Genomic DNA, 23,008 nt, shown 5'->3' with positions numbered 1-23,008 from the left:
ACTGGGTATTGGAACACGTTTGTGAAGTTTCCTGTTAATCGGTAAAGGTGCGTTTTTCTATCCAAGATGGCCGCCAAACCATGTGACGTGTGATGTCATAATTTTTACCATGCGTGCATACTGCCCTCTCGATGATAATTACAAATTTTCGATTCGTTTGGTTAAGCGGTTCCAGAGAAAACATTATTTAATATTTTTCTTAAATCCAAGATGGCGGCCAAACCATGTGACTTATCAATTCGAAATTAACAAACTTATATCGCCTTCCTGTCCCGAATACAGTTCTGAAATCTCCCCTTCATTGGGCCAGCGCTTCTGGAGAAGAAGATGTTTAAAGGTTTTCGGGTTTTTTCAAGATGGCCGCCAAACCATGTGACCGATCAAGAACAAATTAACAAACTTGAGAAAGGACCTCATGGGGAATATATGTGTGAAGTTTTGTCTTAATCTATCTTGCCCTTCTGGAGAAGAAGATTTTTAAAATTTATTCATTTTCAATCCAAGATGGCTGCCGAACCTTGTGACCTATGATATCATAAATTTAAATTCTGCTTTCCATCGTCGACCCGAACAAGTGTGTGAAGTTTCGTGAAAATCGGATAAGGTCTATTTTTCTATCCAAGATGGCCGCCAAACCATGTAACTTCTGAGGTAAAAATTTTTTACCATGTATGCAGACTTGAGGGAGGAAGGCAATTGCAAATTTTCGCTTCGATGGCTTATGAAATACCAGAGAAAACATTATTTAATATTTTTCTTAAATCCAACATGGCGGCCAAACCATGTGACCTATCACTTAGAAATTAACAAACTTGCATCGCATACATGTCACGAATATACTTGTGAAATCTCGCCTTCATGGGACCAGCGCTTCTGGAGAAGAAGATGTTTGAAGGTTTTAGGGTTTTTTCAAGATGGCCGCCAAACCATGTGACGTATCAACAACAAATTAACAAACTTGAAAGAGGACATCAGGGGGAATGTACTTGTAAAGTTTCGCCTTAATCTGTCCAGCCCTTCTGGAGAAGAAGATTTTTTTTAAAAAACACTAAAAAACAAGATGGCGGCCGAATTACGTCATCGATGACGTCAAGAAAAACATTTTCGTCAGTGATTTTTGGCGTAGATGATGCTCAGAATTTTTCAGATTTTTCCTATATGGCGTTCTACTTGACGAATTTTCACCGGTATATCGCTTCACCTATGACGTCACGAAAAATCACACGTGTTCCCCATAGGGAGCTTAGTAAAATGTATCAAACGAAAAATTTTTCCATTGCAGGGTTTCTGAGATACAGAGGTCCAAAGTTTATCGTTTTTTTCAAGATGGCGCCCGCACCACATGACCAATGACGTCATAATTATAACGTGAGTGTGCTATCAAAAAAGATACATACTGTGGTGAAAATTTTGTGTCGATCGGACTTAGTATCCCAGAGAAAATGATTTTTAAAGCGAAAAAGGGTGCAAAATGCCGGCGGAAAAAGAAAAAGAATAAATAAAAATAATAATAAATAAACAGAAGAAAAACAATAGGGTACCCTGTACTCACAGGGTACCCTAATAATAAATAAACATAAGAAAAACAATAGGGTACCCTGTACTGACAGGGTACCCTAATTAATCAAGATTGAAAATATTAAATATTTTTCTTTGGGTAAATATTCAGTTGCGAGAATGAACGATCTTTCCCAGCAGTCTGTTTCAGATGTCTTGTGATTTTGAAACTCCATCAACATATTCTGTTCAAAACAAAGAGTGAAGAACAATTAGGGTATATAAAGATGATTATATTATGATATGAATAAAATAATAAATTAAACATTTACCTCCAGAAGATCGAGTTTTGTGTCCATTTCATCCAGATGAGCATTTAAACTGGAACAAGTTGAAAATGAGTCATCACCCTGTGGAATTTCAACATCTTCCCATTCAAGGTTGCGAAATTCACCCATGTATGATCCAGTTTTAATGCTGAAAATAAAAAGCAAGTCGTCAAAAATTACTTCCATGCCAAATAAAAGGTTGTGTATAAGGAGAACAGAAAGAGATAGACAGAGACAGACAGAGAGACAGAGACAGACAGAGAGACAGAGAGACAGAGAGACAGAGAGACAGAGAGACAGAGAGACAGAGAGACAGAGAGACAGAGAGACAGAGAGACAGAGAGACAGAGAGAGACAGAGAGAGACAGAGAGAGAGAGAGAGACAGAGAGAGAGAGAGAGACAGAGAGAGAGACAGAGACAGAGAGAGAGAGAGAGAGAGAGAGAGAGAGAGAGAGAGAGAGAGAGAGAGAGAGAGAGAGAGAGAGAGACAGAGACAGAGACAGAGACAGAGACAGAGACAGATAGAGAGAGGCAGAGACAGACAGATAGAGAGACAGAGACACACATAAACATGCGCGCGCACGCACGCACGCACGTACACGTACACGTACACACACACACACACACACACACACACACACACACACACACACACACACACACACACACACACACACACACACACACACACACACACACAGATAATTCCTCACCTTGAACTCAGGATCAAAGGACATGAGAGAATTTCTTGCCATCCAAGAAAAATATCATTCATTTATTTCTGAAACTAATAAATGTCTTCAAGGAAGTAGTTCATTTTTATCCATTCCTCGTGATATTCAAATAATTAATTTTCAACGTCAGCTATCAACGATGTTCTGATTGGGGGCAACCTGTTGGAAAAAAGACATACAATAATTATTGGTTGTATAGTGATTTAATTCTGTTTTAAACAACAAATAATGAATTGGGTTGAGATCTCACCTGTCATCTTGTGAAAACGATTGATCCGTAAGGTTGGAGTACTCCTCTGCACAATCCATTCTCTGAATGAAACATGCTGGGCACACTAGTCGGTTTAAATATGCAACTTGATGACGTAATGCGAGATTTCACAACAATGGTTTTTCCAGGGTGTGTTTCCACATGGGAAATGACCGGAATTTTTTGGGCTTGGTTCGGACGAGGCAGCTTGGCTGGCTTCAACACTGACTCGTTTTCACACGAAAATGAACCATCTTGCTTTGAATGATTTTTGATAAAACCTACATTTAAAAGCTGTTTTTAACTAAACTTTGTTCTATTAGTGTTCTGATGATTTAAAATGTAACCACGAGAGACGGGCACAGAATACTTCCTCATTTTCACGGCACGACTGTGTTCTAAAAACACTTCCCCATTTTACAAAAATAACCCTAACAGCCCTTTCTTTTGTGCTTGAAGAGATAAAGTGAATATAATAGGAAAATTAATTTATTCCCTAAAGGAGAACATGGACAAATATTCATTGGTTCGCTCTTTGAATGGAATGAAAATATGAAAGGAAAAAAGTGTTTTAATCAGTAAGTCTCAATTTTACATTTGCTTGTATGGGAGGGGGAGGAAATCAGTCTCCTATTTTACATTTGCTTGTATAGGAGGGGGAGAAAATCAGTCTCAATTTTACATTTGCTTGTATGGGAGGGAAAGAAAATCAGTCTCCTATTTTACATTTGCTTGTATGGGAGGGGGAGGAAATCAGTCTCCTATTTTGGGCTTTTGGGGCTAAAGTTATAAAGTTTTTCCCTTTTCCCCCATTCATTTGAATGGCTGCCTCAGAAGCCCCATTTATCCTCCACTGGTGTCAGTCACACAAAAATATGCTGTTTAAATTCAGCTTTAACCCAAGGTGAATCTTCCGTGACAATCTCAGATGATTACTCTTCAATGATTTACACAATTGCAGAATATTTGCTGATAAAATCACAGAGACAATGATGTCAATCGCCCATGCTTCGACAATGATGGCGAAACCCAAACGTATTGATTCACATGGACATACAAGGAACTTTGGTGCAGGAGGAAGTCATTCAGCCCATCATGCCCGTGCTACACAAACTCCAGAAACGATCGCACAGGCAACTATCGGGAACGCCTGTTAGCGGTGGTTGTACCCCCCCAACACAAGTCGGGGGCCAAGTCTTCCCCATTCTTCCATGCTGCCCGGATTCGTCAGGGCAGCACGGTCAAGGTCAGAGTACCGATCAGTACCCATGGACTGCCCCTCTTCTCTCTGTCCCTCTCTCTCACTCTGTTGTCACACAGACTTTGTGAAGGTGGGGGTACACCATCCTGGATGTGGGGATCTCTGGGTTGCTCCTGGGAGATTGATAGGCCATCTGTGCCGCGGGCTTGTTCGATAGAACTGTCCGGGACTATACAACAACTACAACAACAACAACAACAACAACAACAACAACAACCATCACCCATCTACACACAAGCTACCTACAAGTCATGCCAATATCTCTGTACCCCTCTATACCTATCGAATTTCCATTTAAACCTATGCACTATTACTGCTGTCACTACAGTACTTTTCCAGGGAGACCAATTCCATGCATTAACTACTCTTTGAGTGAAAGACCGCTGGGCCTTATTACTGTCCTAACTCTCTTCTTCTTTACTCTCTTGTGATGGTTCCTGGTCCAAACACTGTATTCTGCTGAAAAACTCTTCTGCACATATTGTGTCTATACACTTCATTTCCTACATTAAAATTTATATGTTTAGAATCAATTTAAAGCATACTCTAAATTTACTTCCCTTTTTGATTGTTCAGAAGTGGACAACTCTACGAAGCATTCAAGTCACCCTGACTTCAAGGGGTGTCGATTGTGCACACAGCCCTCATGCATTTTGTGGAAAGCATATATGAGTTGTCAATTGGTTCTGGTAAATAACGGCCTTCTGACCTTCCCTGTCAATATGTATTCACCTTATCTATATATTTCAAGTGTTTGTTTGTTTGTGCGTTTGTACATTATTCTTTCATCACCGAACCGTAACACCCAAATTTTCAGTGTAGGAACTTCAGAGTCTGGGCAAGGTTTTAAGTTACCCCCCCCCCCACAAACCCCACTACCCCTCAAGGAAATTCACTGTATGTATGTTTGTGTCGGTCTGAAAATCGTTGGAAAAAATGGCTGGGCCAATCTCCAACTGATTTTGCATAAGTGCTGGGGTTTTCCAGGTTCAAGTGAAGGGCACAAAAAAAATACCCCTCAAGGAAACTCTCTTATGTTTTGTGTGTACATTTGAAAATCATAGAATAAAAAATGGTTGGGCCAATTTGCAATAAATTTTGCAAACTTGCTGGGGATATCCAGGGACAGGTCATGGGTACAAAAACAACCTCCCCCACTCCCCCACACAAGGTGCTGTCTGGGGGAAAAAAAAACTATGTAGGGGTTCTGGCACATTTTGTGCATTGAAAACATTGAAATCCGAGAAATAATTTTGTTTGTGACGCTTTCACGGCTGAAACCACTGCTGGGAAAAACTCACCCAAACAGGCAGCACCGGGAACCTTCCCCGTCACATTCTCCCCAAAACTCCCCCTCACCCCCCCCATAGCCCCTTCTGGTAATTAATACATACTAGCAAATGCCAGTGGGCCAAAGGTTCACCTTATGCTGCATTGCTTGTAGCTCTAATTAAATTATTATTTTTAATTATAAAAACAGGAAACACTCATGCCACAACAAGGAAGCAATGGGAAAGTAGTTGGACAAATACATATAATATGAGGGTATTTTGAAGAAGGTGCGATGTTTGTCTGGAGTGCAAGAAAGAGTTAAGAAGAAAGAAAAAAAAGAAGAGATATTGAAATGACAGGAGGGAAATGTTAGAGGGTGTACGAAGGCAGCAGGGAAGGAGAGAAGGGGAATGCAATACCTCATTACGGAAGGATTTGGAGTGAATCGGATCCTCTGCAGCAAGGGAAATACTGCTCAGCATAATAAATATCAGAATGAGATTGGTGAACAAACTATGGTTGACGATTCGATGGCAAAGAACCCGAAATCTGCAGATACACATTATCATTTACCATGCATTAGCTCATTATCTCAATCATGGTAATGGCAGTTTATGTTAAATCCTTTGACTAACATTCTTGATCACCTTTCCTCATCCCAATCACAGTAACATCACGATTTTGTAAAAATAGAAGTGTGGTTCCCTCTCTGCTGGTAGAAATATTATTATTTTTTTAAATCTATGTTTACTGAGCACGAGCTCTTGATCATAATAATTTAGAATGACAAGTATGATAACAACCATCATATATATATATATATATATATATATATATATATATATATATATATATATATATATATATATATATATATATACATATATACATGAGTTAAAGTAACAATTGTGAATCATATTCTTCAGAGTTATGGAATGCACTTTATGAGTATTTTCTAGTTATTCTTACAGTGGACAAGGCTCATCGATAATTGCTAAGTGCTGTCACATCAATGATACTACTACTACTACTACTGCTGCTACTGCTACTCCTACCCTTAAAGCCACACATATTCCCACCCTCTTGTGCGATCAGCCAGGCAACGTTTTTGGCTCAAGTCTTTCACGAGCCAGGTGTGACATTCGACTGAGTTTGGCAAAAGTTTGGAACATGGCCAGGATGCCTACGACAACTCGCCTAAATTTGTGAATGGAACCATGGGATCTTTAACGTCTTCAAACAACCAGTGCTGGCAGGTGGGACCTCTGGTTTAATGCCCTTCCGATGGACGAAAAATACAGGGATATATCGCCTTTCATGTGAAACACCAGGGCGACAGTTCATAGTTGGGCTGAGAATCAAATTCAGGCTAAATAGATCAAAGGTTAGTCTGCACACCTATAGACTATCATGCCACAATGAGAATATGCAGACCGTTTGTTGAATATCCACGCAAAAACATTTCCTTCTTTTCTTTCTATATGGATGGAGACTCATGATGAGTTTAAGTAGCTATAACAGGATTATAGATTTTAATATTAATCATTTAATTCGTTATCAATTAATTTTAAAGCAAATAATACAGAAAATTTAATTTTAGTTGGACACAGGAAGGTATTAAAGAAAAAAAGAAAGAACATTGAGCATTAAACAAAGCAGAGCCTTGTTGGCTATATAGATTATGGTAGATATGAGAGCCAGTGCAGATTTACTCACTCACCCACTCACTGACACAGCAACATCACAATGGCTTTGTGTGTTCCCTCCAGAACGTGTGAGGCTAATGTCACCCAATTACTGCCCACATCCATGTATATCATGAAAAATACTTTGATAACGTTAACCTGTCTAATCACTATTGAAGCCTTGATAACAACATGCAGACACACAGACAGACACACAGGACGAAGAGACCACACACACCAGAACGAGCAATCAAAGATTGCACACCCTCGCCAGGACTTGCTTTGTGTAGTTTTATCGTACATATTTTATAGACGTCATCACATTATAATTGTACATACATTATACAGGTACTCGGTTGAAAAACAAGAAAAAAAAAACCAAGAAAAAAAAAAACCATGTCATAAAAATTATGGTCTACATTGGCACATTATGTATGGACAAAACAGACAAACAAACAGACAGACAAATGTATCCAAATGCAATATTCTCTCCTCTGGTGAAGGTAATTATAAAATACAGGACTAATAATCTCTAACTTCTACATAATGTACAGTATATTCAATGAAAAACAAACAAACATTAACTTGTGGTTAAATCAGCTAAAAATGTAGATGAAATTAGAAAACTTTGTCAAACTGTACCAAAGGCCAGTTGGGCACATTAGTCGAGCCTGTAGGCCTTGCAGCATACCTCAAATCACAGGCAGGGCAGACAAACACACACTCAGGAACGGGCAGAGATAACGTACATATGATCCACATTCAAGGTTACAAAAAAACCCCAACAATTTATGGTTAGATGTAATATGGAATAGGCAAAGCCTAGAAGTGAACGTAGAATTCTTCTTACATTCGATGCTGCAATTTCCGGTTACTTCGGCCTGGATTCGGGATCAGCGATCAAATTATGTAAATCACGATTAAAAATTATTTTTTGATGATGCGGGAGATTATCTTTATTAAAATCAGTGGAGGAAATATACACCAAGTCTGATATTTGGGTCTTTCATGTCTCCGACGATGCCTGAATCTCCCGGGACGCATCATCCCCATGATAAAAACCGGAAGCAAAAGGGTCATAGCCGATGACACGGATTCCAAATTGCCAGGGTATTGTGTTGTTGTTGTTGTTGTTGTTGTTTCCTATTCTCTAATGTGCACGCGTTGAGTATGAAGCTCACTTCGTTCGCTAAAAATCTTATGGTGATATATTGCACAACTTTATCGAACTGTGCTTAAAGCAACTTGGAGACACAATATTCTGGGTCCCTGCTGGTATTAAAGAAGGGTGCTTGAGGGTGATGACTGATACACATGCACACCTGTACTGTGAGCTGTTGCTGCTGCACAGGATCATGCTAGCTCAATTTGGGGGAACAAAGGCTGAGATAAGATCTCTAGAGTGTCTGTTTGGTCACTGTTGTGTTGGCCCACACCTATTGTCTGCAAGCCCACTATGGCGAACAAACCATCTCTGACATTCTGGACACAGGGCAGTTCCTCGTTGTTCACCAATAGGTTTTTGTTTTTCTGAGCCTCTTCATGCCAATCTCCCTCCTCAAGGTTTGCCTCCACCACCAGCATGATACTTGATGTGGTGGCTGATGAGTTAGTTGAGTTTGCTGCAGTTCTTTCTCAGTTATGCGATAAATGGTTTTCCATAACACTTGTCTTCTGGCACCCATGCATCCATTACGTCCTTGCAGATGAAATCTCTCTACTGTTTTCTTGGATCACCTCATGGACGAGGCTGAGAGAGTCAGCTAAGTGCGATGACTTAGCTAAGTGCGAGTCAGCTAAGTGCGATGAAAGCTAATCTTTGGGGTGCGATGACTGGGCATGTGGACAAGATGACCTAGCCATTTCAGGTATCATTTAGTTAGTTTAATGGTTATCGATTCTGGGTCTCCCTGACGTTGCATTAGTTTCATGCACTCTGACCATTGGGTTCTGTTGTAGATGCCAAGAATGGTGCAGATGCATTTGTAATGAAAGGTGTTTAGTCTCTTTTGAAGTTTCCTGAGCGGTGTCCTGCATGCAGAACCATATAAGACCACTGACAGCATGCAGGCCTAGTTACACTGTGCATTTGGTCTTTACAAACAGGATTTTGTCCATGCAAACTGCCACTGTCAGGTCATGTTCGATCTGTGACCTGCTACAGGTACCATGTAAACCTGTACTAACCTGTTCCATGGTCGGGTTGTCGGCGACTAAACCGTCTCCCCCACCAGGTTTTCTGGTGAGGAGGGTGTTTGGATATGGACACCCAGCAGGATTAAAAACAAAACCTGTCAAAGGGCGGAGGAACTCCTTGTGAGCCAACGGCCATCCATATCTAGTGCCCAACTGTGTCTGCGGACGTCCTCCTGCAGTTGGGTCACTTCTTATTAGGAGGTTGGTGGCAGGATTTGCACTCCGGCCACCGTAAAACCCTTCATTCCGCAAAACGCAAAAACGCAAAAAAATCTGAAAACCCACTCCGTGGGAGTACCTCCTGTGCAGCTTCCCTTCGCAGGGCAGCTCACCGGATGACGGGATTGGGGCAAAGCCTTCGGGCAAACCCAATCTTTGATAGGAGGGAAACCACGGGGTAACATCCCTGGGTCAGATTGCGGGAGAGTGTGTCGGAGTGGTGCTGAGGTGTCGTCCACTAGACGGCGGTCTCCTTGGGTTAACCTGAGGCGGTCCCTTCGGGTGGGTGCCTGGAATGTCCTATCCCTAAGAGAGGATGATCACCTGTCTCTGTTATCATCTGAGCTCAAGCGTTTGGATATCGGGATTGCAGCTCTCTCTGAGGTTCGGAGACTGGATTGCGGAGAGATAATGGTGGGTGGTTACACCTACTATTCGTCTGGTCGCTCTGATGGTTACCATACCCAAGGAGTTGCTGTAGCTGTGTCCAATAAGCTGACCCCAATGATAATTGAGGTAACACCGGTCAACGAGCATATTATGAGATTAAGGATTGGCCACTCCTGAGGTGTCATTTCCCTGGTCTCTGTTTATGCTCCGACTGAGGTGAGTGATCTCACCGTGAAGGATGCATTCTACGCCACACTCGAGTCTGTGGTTGATCAGTGCCCCAGACGAGATACACTTCTAGTCTTGGGGGATTTCAATGCATCGACTGGAACTGATAGGGATGGTTATGATGTGTGTGTTGGTCCCCATGGGTCAGGAACTATGAACCAGAATAGCACTAAGTTCCTTGACTTTGCAAGAAGTCATGGACTTGGGGTGGCTGGCTGGTTCATGGTTTCAGCGCCCACAAGCTCATCGCTGGACTTGGTATTCCAACGCTGGCGGTGTGGCAAAGGAGATTGACCATGTCTTCATTGACGGTCGGTGGAGGATGATCCAGAACTGCAGGGTCTACCGGAATGCTCAGTTCCTCAATACTGACCACAGGCTTGTTGTAGCAACTCTAAAGCTGCACCTTAAATCCTGGAGAATGGTACCATCCCAGCCGAGGCTGGATGTTGCCAAGCTCAGGGATGAGAGAGTAGCTGAGGAGTTTGCGAACAGGCTGAGTGGACACTTGGGGGGTCTGGGTGCTTTGGGGGGTCCTGAAGAGTTGTGGAGCGCCTTCAAGACCACCGTCCTTGATGTTGCCGGTGGATGCCTTGGAGTTCACCGCAGGGCAAAGAAGAATTTTGTCTCTCAAGGGACACTGGATACCATTGACCAGAGTCGCAGGGCCAGGCTGAATGGCAGAGCTGAGCTGTTCAGGGAGCTGAGGCGTAAAACTGTACGTGCATTGAGGGTGGACAAGGAGGCCTATGTGCGAGGAATCTGTGAGGGGGTAGAGCATCACCTGTGGACAGGTGATTCTCGTCCCGCTTACAGGGGAATTCGCACATTACGTTCATCCAAGCCCATCCCTCGGAGCACTACAGTTCGAGCAGAGAGTGGTAGGCTCTTGACAGAGGAGTCTGAAGTGAAGGCCCGCTGGGCCGGTTACTTTGAGCGGTTGTACCAGGCTGATCCCCCAACTGTCGAGTTGGACGTCAAGGGTGTTGCAATCCCTGTTGCTGACCCTCGAATCAACTGTGGTCCACCTTCGCTTGTGGAAACACGGGCTGTGGTGAACCAGTTGAAACGGGGCAAAGCTCCAGGGATCTGTGGCATCCATGCCGAACTTCTCAAGGCTGGTGGAAATGCTGCACTCGTGTCGTTGCATGCAGTTTTGTGCTCTGCCTGGAACACAGGCATCATCCCAACTGATTGGAAGAGGGGCCTTGTTGTCGCTCTCTGGAAAGGGAAGGGTGATCGCCAAGACTGCAACAACTACCGAGGGGTGACGCTGCTCTCAGTGCCGGGCAAGGTCTTTGCTCGGATAATTCTCGATAGGGTTCGCCACCATCTGCTTGAGCACCAGCGTCCAGAGCAGTCAGGCTTTACACCAATGAGGTCAACGATTGACCGTATCCTTGCACTTCGTGTCCTCACCGAACGCAGAGAGAGTTTCGGCAGGGGCTGCTTGCAGCCTATGTTGATCTCTGTAAAGCGTTCGAGTCAGTGAATCGGGATGTCCTCTGGAGGATTCTTGGTCTTCGTGGGGTGCCACCAAAACTGATCGATTTGATGTCTGAACTCTACTCTGGTACTGAGAGTGCTGTGAAGTGTGGTGGTACCATCTCTGACTTATTTCCAGTTGTTACTGGAGTTCGTCAGGGATGTGTACTTGCCCCCACACTTTTCAGCACTTGGATGGACTGGATTCTAGGGAGGATGTCGGAGAGATCAAGTTGCGGTGCGTCATTTGGGAATGTCAAGATCTCGGACCTTGACTTTGCAGATGATGCAGTCATCTTTGCGGAGACTTTAGACATCCTCTTGGGGGCCCTCGAGGTGCTGAATGAGGAGTCGGAGCCGTTGGGATTACGGGTTTCTTGGGTCAAAACTAAGATCCAGGCTTTCGGTGACATCTTGGATGCTGCTGTCCTGTCTGTGTCTGTTTGTGGTGAGGATGTTGAGGTCGTGGAGAGATTCACTTACCTTGGCAGTGATATTCATGTCTCTGCTGGCTGCGAGTCAGAGGTCAATAGATGTCTGGGTCGGGCCTGGGGAGTCATGGATTCACTGGATCATGGGGTGTGGCGCTGCCGGTACCTGTGCGGGAGGACGAAAGTCCGAGTCTTCAGGTCCTTGGTACTTCCAGTCTTGCTCTATGGGTGCGAGACTTGGACTCTGACCAAGGATCTGAGACGGAGACTTAATTCCTTTGGTACCAGGTCTCTTCGGAGAATCCTTGGCTATCGCTGCTCGGATTTTGTGTCCAACGAGCGGTTGCTGAGAGAGACTCGGATGAGATTTGTTACCTGCATAGTCCGTGAGCGTCAGTTGCGGCTGTATGGACATGTGGCTCGTTTTCCTGACTCTGATCCTGCTCACCAGATTCTCTCAGCGAGGGAGTCTCATGAGTGGAGGAGGCCAGTGGGTCGACCATGTGCCTCATGGTTGCAACAGGTTGACCATCATCTCAAGGAGATGGGGATGGGCCTGGCATCTGCCTGGGGGATGGCCAGACGGAGGCCCCTGGAGTACCGGCGGAAAGTGGACGCAGCGACGTGCTCTTCTGGCACATGCTCCCACACCTGACCTGACCTGAAACTGCCTTGCCCAGGGCTTCAAAAGTTTTGGAGGCCGGCACAGTCTGCCTGACACACACACACACACACACACACACACACACACACACACACACACACACACACACACACACACACACACACACACACACACACCCTATCCATTTAGGAACAGGAAAAACTCATAAAATAATACTGCAAATGCAACGTCGTTAACAAATCAATTAAATAAAACGAGGGAATACCTTCTAGGAATGAATGGAATCAACAGAACATTATTGAAGTATGCAAGCCACCGTGGGATAAGCAAGGAGTTGTCCTTTATTCTAATGGCCTGTCTGCTGGCACAGAACGACACCAGCCTTCACAATTAAGACTAGATCTCCATCGTTTCGAACAGCTCATGCTTTTCAACCAGATCACAAAAGAGTTGAAAGTCAAAAAGTGTTTTTCGACTTGTAAAACTTCTTTAAACAATGACTATAACAAGCTAACAAACAAACCATGAGATTTTCTGGAAATTAAGCGAAACAATGAAACATTTAAATAAATGGAAATGTGGAGGTCAAAGGGAAAGATGATTGACCACAATGGGGGTTTCTAATAACAGTTTCGGCTTTTGAATCGATAGTTGTATCACACATAAAAACCTGTCGTCTTAATATTTATTTCAAGATGTACTTATACATTTGAAACAAAGGCAAATAATATCCTAAGGTAACAATAAACAATGATAATAAAAGGAAATATTGAGAGGAGGTCGATATAAAAGCTTCTTCCTTCCAAGGATTGGGAATCCCAAGAGATCTCATAAAATTTTAATCATATCTATTGAGGAATCATAGGACATTTTTTATTAGGGTGTGGATGATATATTTGGCCTGGGAATAGATCCTGAGCCTTTGTAGAATCGACAGCAGCACTATTGTCCTTACGGGTTGTTGTGACTGAAGAGGAAGAAAGCCGAGCTTCCAGGCATTGGTGCAATCTTTTCTTTAATGTGCAGTTCAGAAAGTCGGCGGGGACGTGGCCCCACGGGAATCTCTGGCTCACTGTCATTCTCAACGCCTGAATCAGGTGACATACGTAAAATTGTAAGCAGGAGGCAATTCATTCACTCGTGTGCAGAACCTATTTGGCTGCGAGTTACACCATTTGTGGGGAGTGCCAGCGGTGCAATGCCCCTTGTAGAGTGAGGCAATAATTTAGAATTCGTCCATAGCACCAAAAAACAATGGCTTGCTCTTCCTTTTTTTTTTCTTCAAAAGGTTCCATAGTATCTTTAACATCCACATGTGAATGCATGTTGTTGGGAGAGCTGGTTAACATCTCCCCTGAAGGATGACGTACTCGGTTATGCCACGCCCTGCTAAAAAGGGAGTGTCCTACCTCGAAGCTATCATCTCCGTCTTGGAATGGGGTGAAGGTATATAATAAAACTTAATCACCAACGAGGCTTACAAAGGGAAACCACAAAGTAAAGAAGCTGAAATAAAAGACCGATCTCCCATCTTGGGTTCTTAGTGCGACCCTTGTGGTATTGTAAGTAAGATGCAACCCTGCCGGTGATAAACTGGTTGTTAACGCTGAAAGAGTTTTGCACGTTGCAAAAGCACTGCAGTTATTGGCTCTTGATCACAATAATTTAGAATGTGACCGACATTTCTTGTCCCGGAAGCATGATGATTTTTCTTTCGTATTGCCAGGATGAACAGGAACTTTATAAGTGTTGGCGTCTAAAAGCGTTTTGATTGACGATAAAGAAGGGAATTGGGAGGAAATCACTGAAAGGTCAGAGCAATATACAGAAAGCATGAATACCTTTGCAGCATACCACATTTGCAACAAGTTGCCTTATAAATCCAAAGACAATTAATTATGCTTTGTGTCAGACCCTGGAGAAGGTGAATAGTTGTTACCAGGGAGCCAAATACAAATCGGAAGTGAAAGACTTTAAGAAAACACGCTTTGATGACGATGGAAAAAACATCATTGAACGCTGTGCAACATGATAGCACTTGTGTTGCCCCATGTACTACAACGAGTATATTTGCAAGGGTTTTGACTGTTCTTGTCAGACAATGAGATTGACCGGCTGGACTTATGTGAAGAATGTATCACAAATTGCAATAGTTTTGTTCAATTTTGTTCAATAGATTTTGCCTGTAAATTGCTGAAACATTCTGAAATACTGGATGCTTAAACTCAGCAACCAGTGATCTGTGTTGCCAAGGTGATGTTTATCTAGGCTCCATCCTTACCCGCATAATCCTCGGGTGAATAGGCATCCTTCTCTCTATCACTTTCAGCAGCGATGCCATCAAATGGAAACTGCAAGTCAGACACAGAAATTGCAAGATACATAATAATGGTTGAGAAGGTTTACAGTGAAGTAATGTCATGTGTTGTATTTGTCCTGTTTGTAAAAGTTACTAATTTTGTTTGGAGTAGTCTCTGACAGTTAATGTACAAGTCTAATTTCTCTCACTTGCCGACTTGTGGCCCACACTTCTTGATCACCATTAAATTATATGATAGCTTTGATGACGACATCATTTTATCACAGCGCCAAAGCTTTCTTTGGAGGCACCGGGTCGTTAAATTTTTTTTCTGTTCTAAGGCTCATGGTTGAGCTTGTAGAGAAATCGAGTGCACATCAATGTGCTTTTACATGAATTGCAGGAAAATGAGCAGACAACTGACAAATGCTTGTTGGAGTTTAACTTGTTCCCCACCTTCATGAGCCACGGATTTATATGAGAATGCCAAACAGGCCAACCTCCGCATGGGTTTTTCATGAAAATTTTCCTCAAACATAAATATATATTCCTGTTTGGATGCTCCAGCAGGATTTTTTTTGATTGCTTGTTGCAGTATAACACCATACAGCTAGAAATTGGAATGAGGATAACCGGGCATAAACAGGGCGGTTACTTTTTAATCAGATGGATTTCTTCCGCTCCAAACAAGCAATTCTTGGAGGTCGCTGTACAAGCACTTTGATGTCATCCACTGTCAATGAATTCATTCACAGATGCTACCTTAGGGCAGTGCACATCATGCTATCCGTGGCGATAAGACACTCAGCGGCATGAAATGGGTTGGTGTATGGGTCTCTTTCAGGGACAGGCCTGGTTCCTTAATAATACCCAGGCAGACACATATTGTTTGATTTCTTAAAGCTGCGCCAGGTGAAATGTTTGCAGTGAATCAGGCTCGCGTTTTGGACATTCTGTAATTTGATCACCCCTTGGGAGCGGGTAACAGCACTTTTGGTGAATTATAGTAACATTGATGATCAATGAAACAGCAATTTGTTTTGCATTTGAAAGTCATGCCATTTCATACAGATAATGCACCTGTCACACACACGTGATATGACCTGGGGTCAGCAATCGTATTACAATACCAAAATTAAATTTGTATGGTGACCTGAATTTTGACTATGATCGTAAATGACCCCAAGTTCATGTATGGTGCACAGTTCAGATGTGATAAGTTCAATCCGGCCAAACATGCTAATCCTGAAATATAGAAAATATACTTTCAATGAATTCTTATACAAAATAAGGTTTTCTTGACGAAAACACCAAAACATGAAAAGAACGATCTCTGTTATTAGATCTTTTATTTTTGAATGGAAAGGTCAATTGTTATTCTTTAGATTAATGTTATTATTCCAATTAATTTTGCAGGGTACAAACAGGTTGTGCTACAGTGACGGGATTTGGTCCAAAGATGATAACGGTCTGATGTTGATCCTAACGCTCTTCATTTTTGACTTTGACCTGTCATTATTTATGCAAATAAAAAGAAGGTGTCTGTCGGTCTGTGTGCGTTTTCATTTCATATCTCCTCTCTCTCACTACTTCGTGCATTATCATCAAAGTTCGGAGGCATTATTACTGCTCGCGTGTAGCGCAAAGTGCGTTTAAGCAATTGGTTCACTCTGTCTATTAGTATATTTCTATGATTGAGGAATTACGAGATTTAAAATAAATTTTACATGTTAAACACTGTAGAATATGAATCGGAACATGAACCAGAACATAAACCTGTAGTTTATCAGTACTTTGACTCTGAATTTGGCAAATTGTACGGAGACTCGTCCCGAGTGCGCATGCGCACAGCACCGTAAATCAGTTGCTTCAGTCTGTCTGTCTTGGCAGTCAAGCAAAATTGAAACTCATTCCAAACAGGAAACTTAGTTTTTATGGATGTCATAAATGACACAAACAACTGGCACAAATAACTTATAACATGTTAAATAAGGTGGTGTAACAGATGGTGCATCAACGGTGGTAAAGCTCTGAATTAACGGTTGTTTGTTTTTTTCAACAGACTTTAAAACTTTTATTTTATTTCATTGAATTATATTCTTGAACACTGCAGAACACAAATTACCTTGTTTGTACTTTCAAAAACCTTTCCTGCAAGCTGTACTTGGCCACAATGTTATGCCGTCTAGACCAATGGAATTATCCGCTCGCTCTGAGGGTGGGGTTGGCAGACAGTTCAGTTCTGGACTGTTCCGTTTGACCAATCGGCTTTGTATGGTTGCCATCGTGCCTATTATCCAAAGTTAACGAACAAAGCTAATATAGATGGATTGTGCTGCTCAGAAATGCAAAGCAAGAGTTAAAAAGGACCTTTCCTGTGTCCTTTTTCACAAGACTGTGTTGTGGGGTAATATGCTCCATGAACTCTCCAGTTAACAGCATAAAAAATTCTGTTTACATAAACGAAATTACTCAAAATTCCAACATCTATTCTGTTCAGCCCAGTCAAAAGTAGTCTTTTCCATGCGCGTCATCATGTTGGAACAACAGCAGCAGCAGGAACAACAACAATCCAGTGACAAATGGCACTGGAAGCACCATTTGTCACTGGATTGTTGGATCACTCATCATTCCTTTGGTGGTACTTCACCTCCTTATGATCATGGTGAGTAAATGTGGAATGACAAGTGCTGTATATTGCATGTGCTTGTCTCACTCTTCTTGTATGTTTATATTTTTAGCATCTATCTGGCTATCTATATATTGCTAAAACTCTCATCATATATATATATATATATATATATATATATATATATATATATATATATATATATATATATATATATATATATATATATATATATAATTTTTTAAAAATAAAAATATATATCTAAATATATATATATATATATATATATATATATCTAAATATATATATATATATATATATATATATATATATACATGTACATGTATGTATGTTCCCGAAACAGCCAAAACAGTACACGATAGTGCAATAATTTTAGGGCCACCTTACTCACCATTCACCTGCGGTGTGCAGTATCAAGTTTCGTTCAAATCGGGGAAAGAAAAAAATTATTAAAAAATCAATTCCCGATTCAGTCAAGTTTTGGTATGATGATCCATAAAGCGCAAGGACAAACCATGGAGAATGTGTTGATATACCTCGAGAAACCGGTTGACCAAATGATGACTCCTGAGGTAAATGCTCAAATTTTCTTCAAGTTAAAGTTTGACCGCTAAAAAATATTAAAATTTAGTGGTTTTTTTTTTTTTTTTTTTTTTTTTTTTTTTTTTCATCAACCGCTGTCACAACAGGAACCCAACGGGTTCATGGGTCATCTAGTTTAAACTAAATTTACCTACAAATGTAAGAGGCTAAGGCATACAAAGGTGTATGGGGAGTCGATTGGTCCATCCACCCATCCATCCATCAGGACCATACTCTGTGCAGAGCATTGGTGCTGCCTAAGCAGTCTCCTTGGCTATTGGGCACAATCTTGGATGAGTCACCACTCCAACACAGGATACCAGCAAGCTGGCACTCTCATTTTGCCAACTTCAGAAGGATGACAAGCTGAGTCAACCCCACCTGGTATTAATTCAACAGCTAAGTAGGATTTGAATTCAGGATCCTAGGATCCCAAGCCCACCATCCTAAGCATAACGCCAACACCAGGCATGGTCGATTGATGCTAACTAACATGTGTCCTCCTTTTGCAAGGCAGATCTATACTGATGACAACTTCAGATCCTCCATAACATCTACAACAACCGTTTCTATTAAAACAATAAAAATGACCTTAATATAAATCCACTTTTCAAGGTCTTCATGAGACAAAAACTTGAAATAATCTTTTCCCCTCATATCGAACTTTGGTCAAACCTTAGTTGTGCTGTCTGGAGTTACAGCATTCATTTCAATGATCTCATCTGTTCCGTTGACTTCTCGAGAATCTTCATTCAATGCCTTTACTGGGCTTGATAACCTGTTGGGGATATTAGAAATTTACAACAGACGCAGTTTACACTCGGACAGACCTCAGACTGAATTATGCAAAATGGATAAAGTTGCGCTTCACAACAGAGATAAAATTATTGTTTCGACGAGCCATGTTTTAAGACTTGCAAACAATTTCAAAGTTCGTGCAACACAACAACAAGGAAGCACACTCATGTGAAGTTTTATAAACAATGCGTAAGAATACTTTAAAAAAAGATGTGCAGTGCTGTTTGCTAATTTTATAATAACCCTTTAAGGGGTTCATGCGCCGTGAACCATAGGGAATATCACATACAGGAGATCTTGGTTACATGATAAGCTCAGATTTAGAGATGTACTATACTCTATTAGATATCTACCTTGCATGTTTTTTTCTTTCCTTCTCCTCTTCAGCTTCCTTCTGCGCAGACGTCAAACTCTCGGCATCTGCGAGGTTGTCCACAGCAATGGCCAAAAAGACATTCAGTAGGATGTCTGACATTTTACATGTGCTGAGGATAGCACTTCCAAAGCAAGGTGAATGTTGTGGGATATTTGTGTGCAACTCTATGGTGATAGCAATAAACTACTGCTGGAAAGCCGCAAAGGAATTTCCAAAAAAGTAATAAAAGTAAAGTTACTTTTGCCTTACAGTGTCTAGGCAGGGCTCTCAAATGAAGCAGGCAGCTGGCTGTTTACACTTGTTTTGCATGTCATGTTTTGATGAGAAATTTTCAAAAATAAATCGATGTAGATTCAAGCTTTAACACCAACATGATCATGAATCTCTCCCTCTCCTCCTCCTCCTCCTCCTCCCTCTGTTCTCTACATCCCACCTTTTTTTTCTCTAGATGTGTTTTAACTCTTCCTTTCTATCAGGTACAGTAGAGGAAAGTGAGCCAAGATGACACTGTGGGGAAAGGTGGGGCTAAACCCCTTGGGTATAACCTGCTCAGGTCCTGGTTACATATTCAGTATCTTGAACATCTGCCCTGGTCGACTCTGGCTGACAATATAGCGAGCATTTTCAAATGACAAAAGGTTCAGTTTACGGAACATTCCGACCGAGTAAGGTCGATCCCAGTTGGCTCTATTCCATCTTGAAATCAACACTATGACATATTGACATTACAACAGCTTTGAGTAACCCTACATCTACTTTTGCCAATGCAAATACGAGCTGTCTTTGAAAAAAAGAAAATAAAAAAATGGAGATCACCTGCATTTGGAAAGATTTGTGGCTTAAATTGACAAAAGATCACTAAAGATTGGCATCCCTGTCAATGATATGCAGATCTTTTTACCCTTACACCCTACTCATCATAGTAGGTGAGAAAAAAGGTGACATCAAGAACCCAAATTATTTCAAAAACAAAATGCTGTTAAAATTTTTTTTTCAGATGAGCTTTAACACTTGATGATCATTTAAAGTCGATGATTTAAACTTTAAAGCTTACCGACATGGTATTGTCGATCCACAATCCCATGTTAATACTCATACACATGCCACAAAAACAAAGGCAGACAATGAAGGAATACAGTTTCCGCAGATGAAAAGTATGATGAAGTAGATGCAGACCAACATTCCAGGAAACGACGGCCCTCCATAAGCCATTATTCCATCATACATTACAGAGTTCCAGTCTTCACCGGTCAAAATCTGCACAAAACAAACCAAAGACTCATGACGAATCAACATTGAAATGAAATTCCATGATCACTCATTAAAATAAAATAAAATGAAAACTAAATGAGTTCTCTAAGAAGGAACTTCAATACAGGAGGACGCCATTGCGGACGTAGAGCCTACACAATGGTTTCCAACCCACGATTGTTTGTCCATACTCCCTTTTAAATGCTGAGAATCAAGCAAAAAAGTAGTACGTGCCATTTTTAAAGTCATTAGTGCGACTCGGCCGGGGTCTGGTTCAAACTGCTGACCTTTCACAGACTTGGAGCAGATGCTTTAACCATCACACCACCAAGTCGGGTTCATTGATTGCCAGGTTCATTGATTGCCAGGAAGCATTTGGCACATCATGGCAACAATGCACCATTTTCAATGAACTGTAAATTAAAACATCGATTGTAAAGTTTACTTTTCACCTTGTTAAGAATGTGTCACACCTGGAATACAGTAAGTAGTGCAGTGGGGAAGTTATCAAAGGAACTTCTATGAATCTGTGTCTCGTCGAAGTTGAACTTTCCGCCAAAGAGTTGCATGCCGAGAAGTGAGAAGATGATAATGAAGAGGAAGAGCAGCAGCAGTAATGATGCAATTGAGCGCATGGAGTTCAGTAGTGAGGCAACGAGGTTGCTCAAAGAATTCCAGTATCTGTTTCAAAGTGAGGTTTCAACAAACAATAAATAAGATAAATGAAAAGGAAAAGAAAAAGCATGAGGGGCATTGGAAAGTTATCGGAATGAGATAACTCACAATAGTCCAAGGAACACTGAAGTTTATATTTAATTTTCTATATATACCGGAGAGCAGACATAATTAGTAAGAATATATTTTTCTTTTGTAATGATGTCAAGTTATATACACATGGAAGAAAAGTTAAGCACACCTACAAGATGTTATGAGTTGTTAAAAGAATATTGAAGTGAATTCAAATTTTCTTTCAAGCAGAAATGAAAGAACTCAGCTCCATGCACAGAGACTGCATTTTCCATTCATCATTAGACCAAGGCAATTTTGTACACCTGGTATGTGCAGCATGGTTGGTATATCAACTTGGAAAAAAGCCTTCACCTAATCAAAGTTTGGAGAAGGTAACAATATCGTGGCATACCTCCATCGGCGGATTATGTTACTATGGTCTGTAGAAGACCGAGTGAAGGCCAAGGATGGTAAATTATTGGGATGAAAAAATGCTGGGGTGTCCTCCAGTGAAAATGGACGTCAACTTGGCTTCAGTAAGATTGTTAACAAGGAAGTTGGTCCACAAACATCAACAAACCAATGATGTTAAAGACAGACCTCAATCTCGATTACCCAGGATGACCTCTAACAGAAAATGCAGCCATAATCAGGCTTGTCAGACAAATTCCTTTTTCCAGAAGCATAGTGTTGATACATGGATTTGTGCTGCAGGTTACAAAGCCAGTGAACTGATAAGGTGGCCTCTTCTCACCCTGCTTACTATAGTGCCAGGAACATCAACACTGGATCTCGCATCCCAGAGGAAGATCTGTTTCTCTGACAGCAAATTTCTTCTGCATGCAATTGATGGTAGAACTCGGGTTTAGCATCAACCAAACACACCATATACACCGAAGAACATTATCGTGTCCAATGTCAATCTGGTTTGGTGTCAGATCCGTTATTAGATGGGGCTGCTGTTATGATTGTAAACTTGACATTGTCACTCTACAGGGTAACCTGACAGGTGAAAAGTATCATCGGAACATTTTTTTTATTGTGATGTTGATCCATATTTGGATGACAATGCCAGACCTCACTGTTCTCATGCAGTTATCAAAATTCTTGCACAACAATGCCATCACAAAATTGCCCTGGCCATCGATGAGTTCTAATTTAAATGCAATTGAGCATACTTGGGATATTCTTTGGTGTAATTTTTTTTTAATGGAACCTCTGGTGCAGACTCTGGGACAGTTGGTTGCTGCTTTGCACCAGCAATGGCAACAACTGCCTTTAAATTCTCTCTGATGACTTCTTCAAGGCACGAGAAGGAGAATTGCAGCAGCCATTCATTCTAATGGTGCTTACACACATTATTGGCCATTTGAGCCATTCATTCCATTGTCACATCATTGTATGTCATTATTCTCTGGTCTTGGGTGCTACAATACAAGATGTGTTGCCAGCAGCCCCATTCGAAAGTCATCATGTTTTCTGATATAAAACTGCCATGACAGATATCTTCATTTTGTGATAACAAATAAATAAATAAACCAATGTCACCCGCAGGGTGACCCATATCTTGCCAAAAGGTGACCACGTGTGACTTCTTTAAGGTCACACTGAGGTGAACAGAGCTGCTATCCACCAGGAGCGACTCCTTGAGGAATATCTGCCTACGAGAGATTCCGATGAGAATCGTTCTACAGAGTAACCGTGAAAAATATGTGTTTGC

General features: G+C 41.5%; 1 protein-coding gene and 1 long non-coding RNA gene across 7 annotated transcripts in view; both read right to left on the bottom strand.

Annotated features, from left to right (window-relative positions):
- LOC147027773 (voltage-dependent L-type calcium channel subunit alpha-1D-like) overlaps positions 1 to 23,008 on the bottom strand; it is a 518,308-nt gene that overhangs the window by 206,643 nt on the left and 288,657 nt on the right. For all 6 annotated transcript variants that reach the window (XM_085877381.1, XM_085877383.1, XM_085877382.1 and 3 more), the window contains 7 exons: positions 21,033 to 21,240; positions 20,445 to 20,565; positions 19,286 to 19,400; positions 18,810 to 18,912; positions 14,885 to 14,954; positions 13,559 to 13,691; positions 5,764 to 5,893 (listed from right to left, as the gene is read on the bottom strand). In XM_085877381.1, coding sequence (XP_085733507.1) covers positions 5,764 to 5,893; positions 13,559 to 13,691; positions 14,885 to 14,954; positions 18,810 to 18,912; positions 19,286 to 19,400; positions 20,445 to 20,565; positions 21,033 to 21,240 — 880 coding nt within the window. The remainder of the gene's footprint in view (positions 1 to 5,763; positions 5,894 to 13,558; positions 13,692 to 14,884; positions 14,955 to 18,809; positions 18,913 to 19,285; positions 19,401 to 20,444; positions 20,566 to 21,032; positions 21,241 to 23,008) is intronic.
- Positions 1,653 to 3,693, bottom strand: LOC147027774 (uncharacterized). The gene is made up of 3 exons (XR_015056899.1): positions 2,541 to 3,693; positions 1,830 to 1,974; positions 1,653 to 1,742 (listed from the first exon to the last, which is right to left on the bottom strand). It is a non-coding gene; the product is annotated as an uncharacterized LOC147027774 (long non-coding RNA).

Source organism: Eptatretus burgeri, chromosome 4 (assembly GCF_056783735.1).
Source record: "Eptatretus burgeri isolate ZD-2024b chromosome 4, Ebu_testis_v1, whole genome shotgun sequence".
Taxonomy (NCBI): Eukaryota; Metazoa; Chordata; class Myxini; order Myxiniformes; family Myxinidae; genus Eptatretus; species Eptatretus burgeri.
The sequence above is the reverse complement of the archived record's forward strand: the minus strand, read 5'-3'. Positions and strand labels throughout refer to the sequence as shown.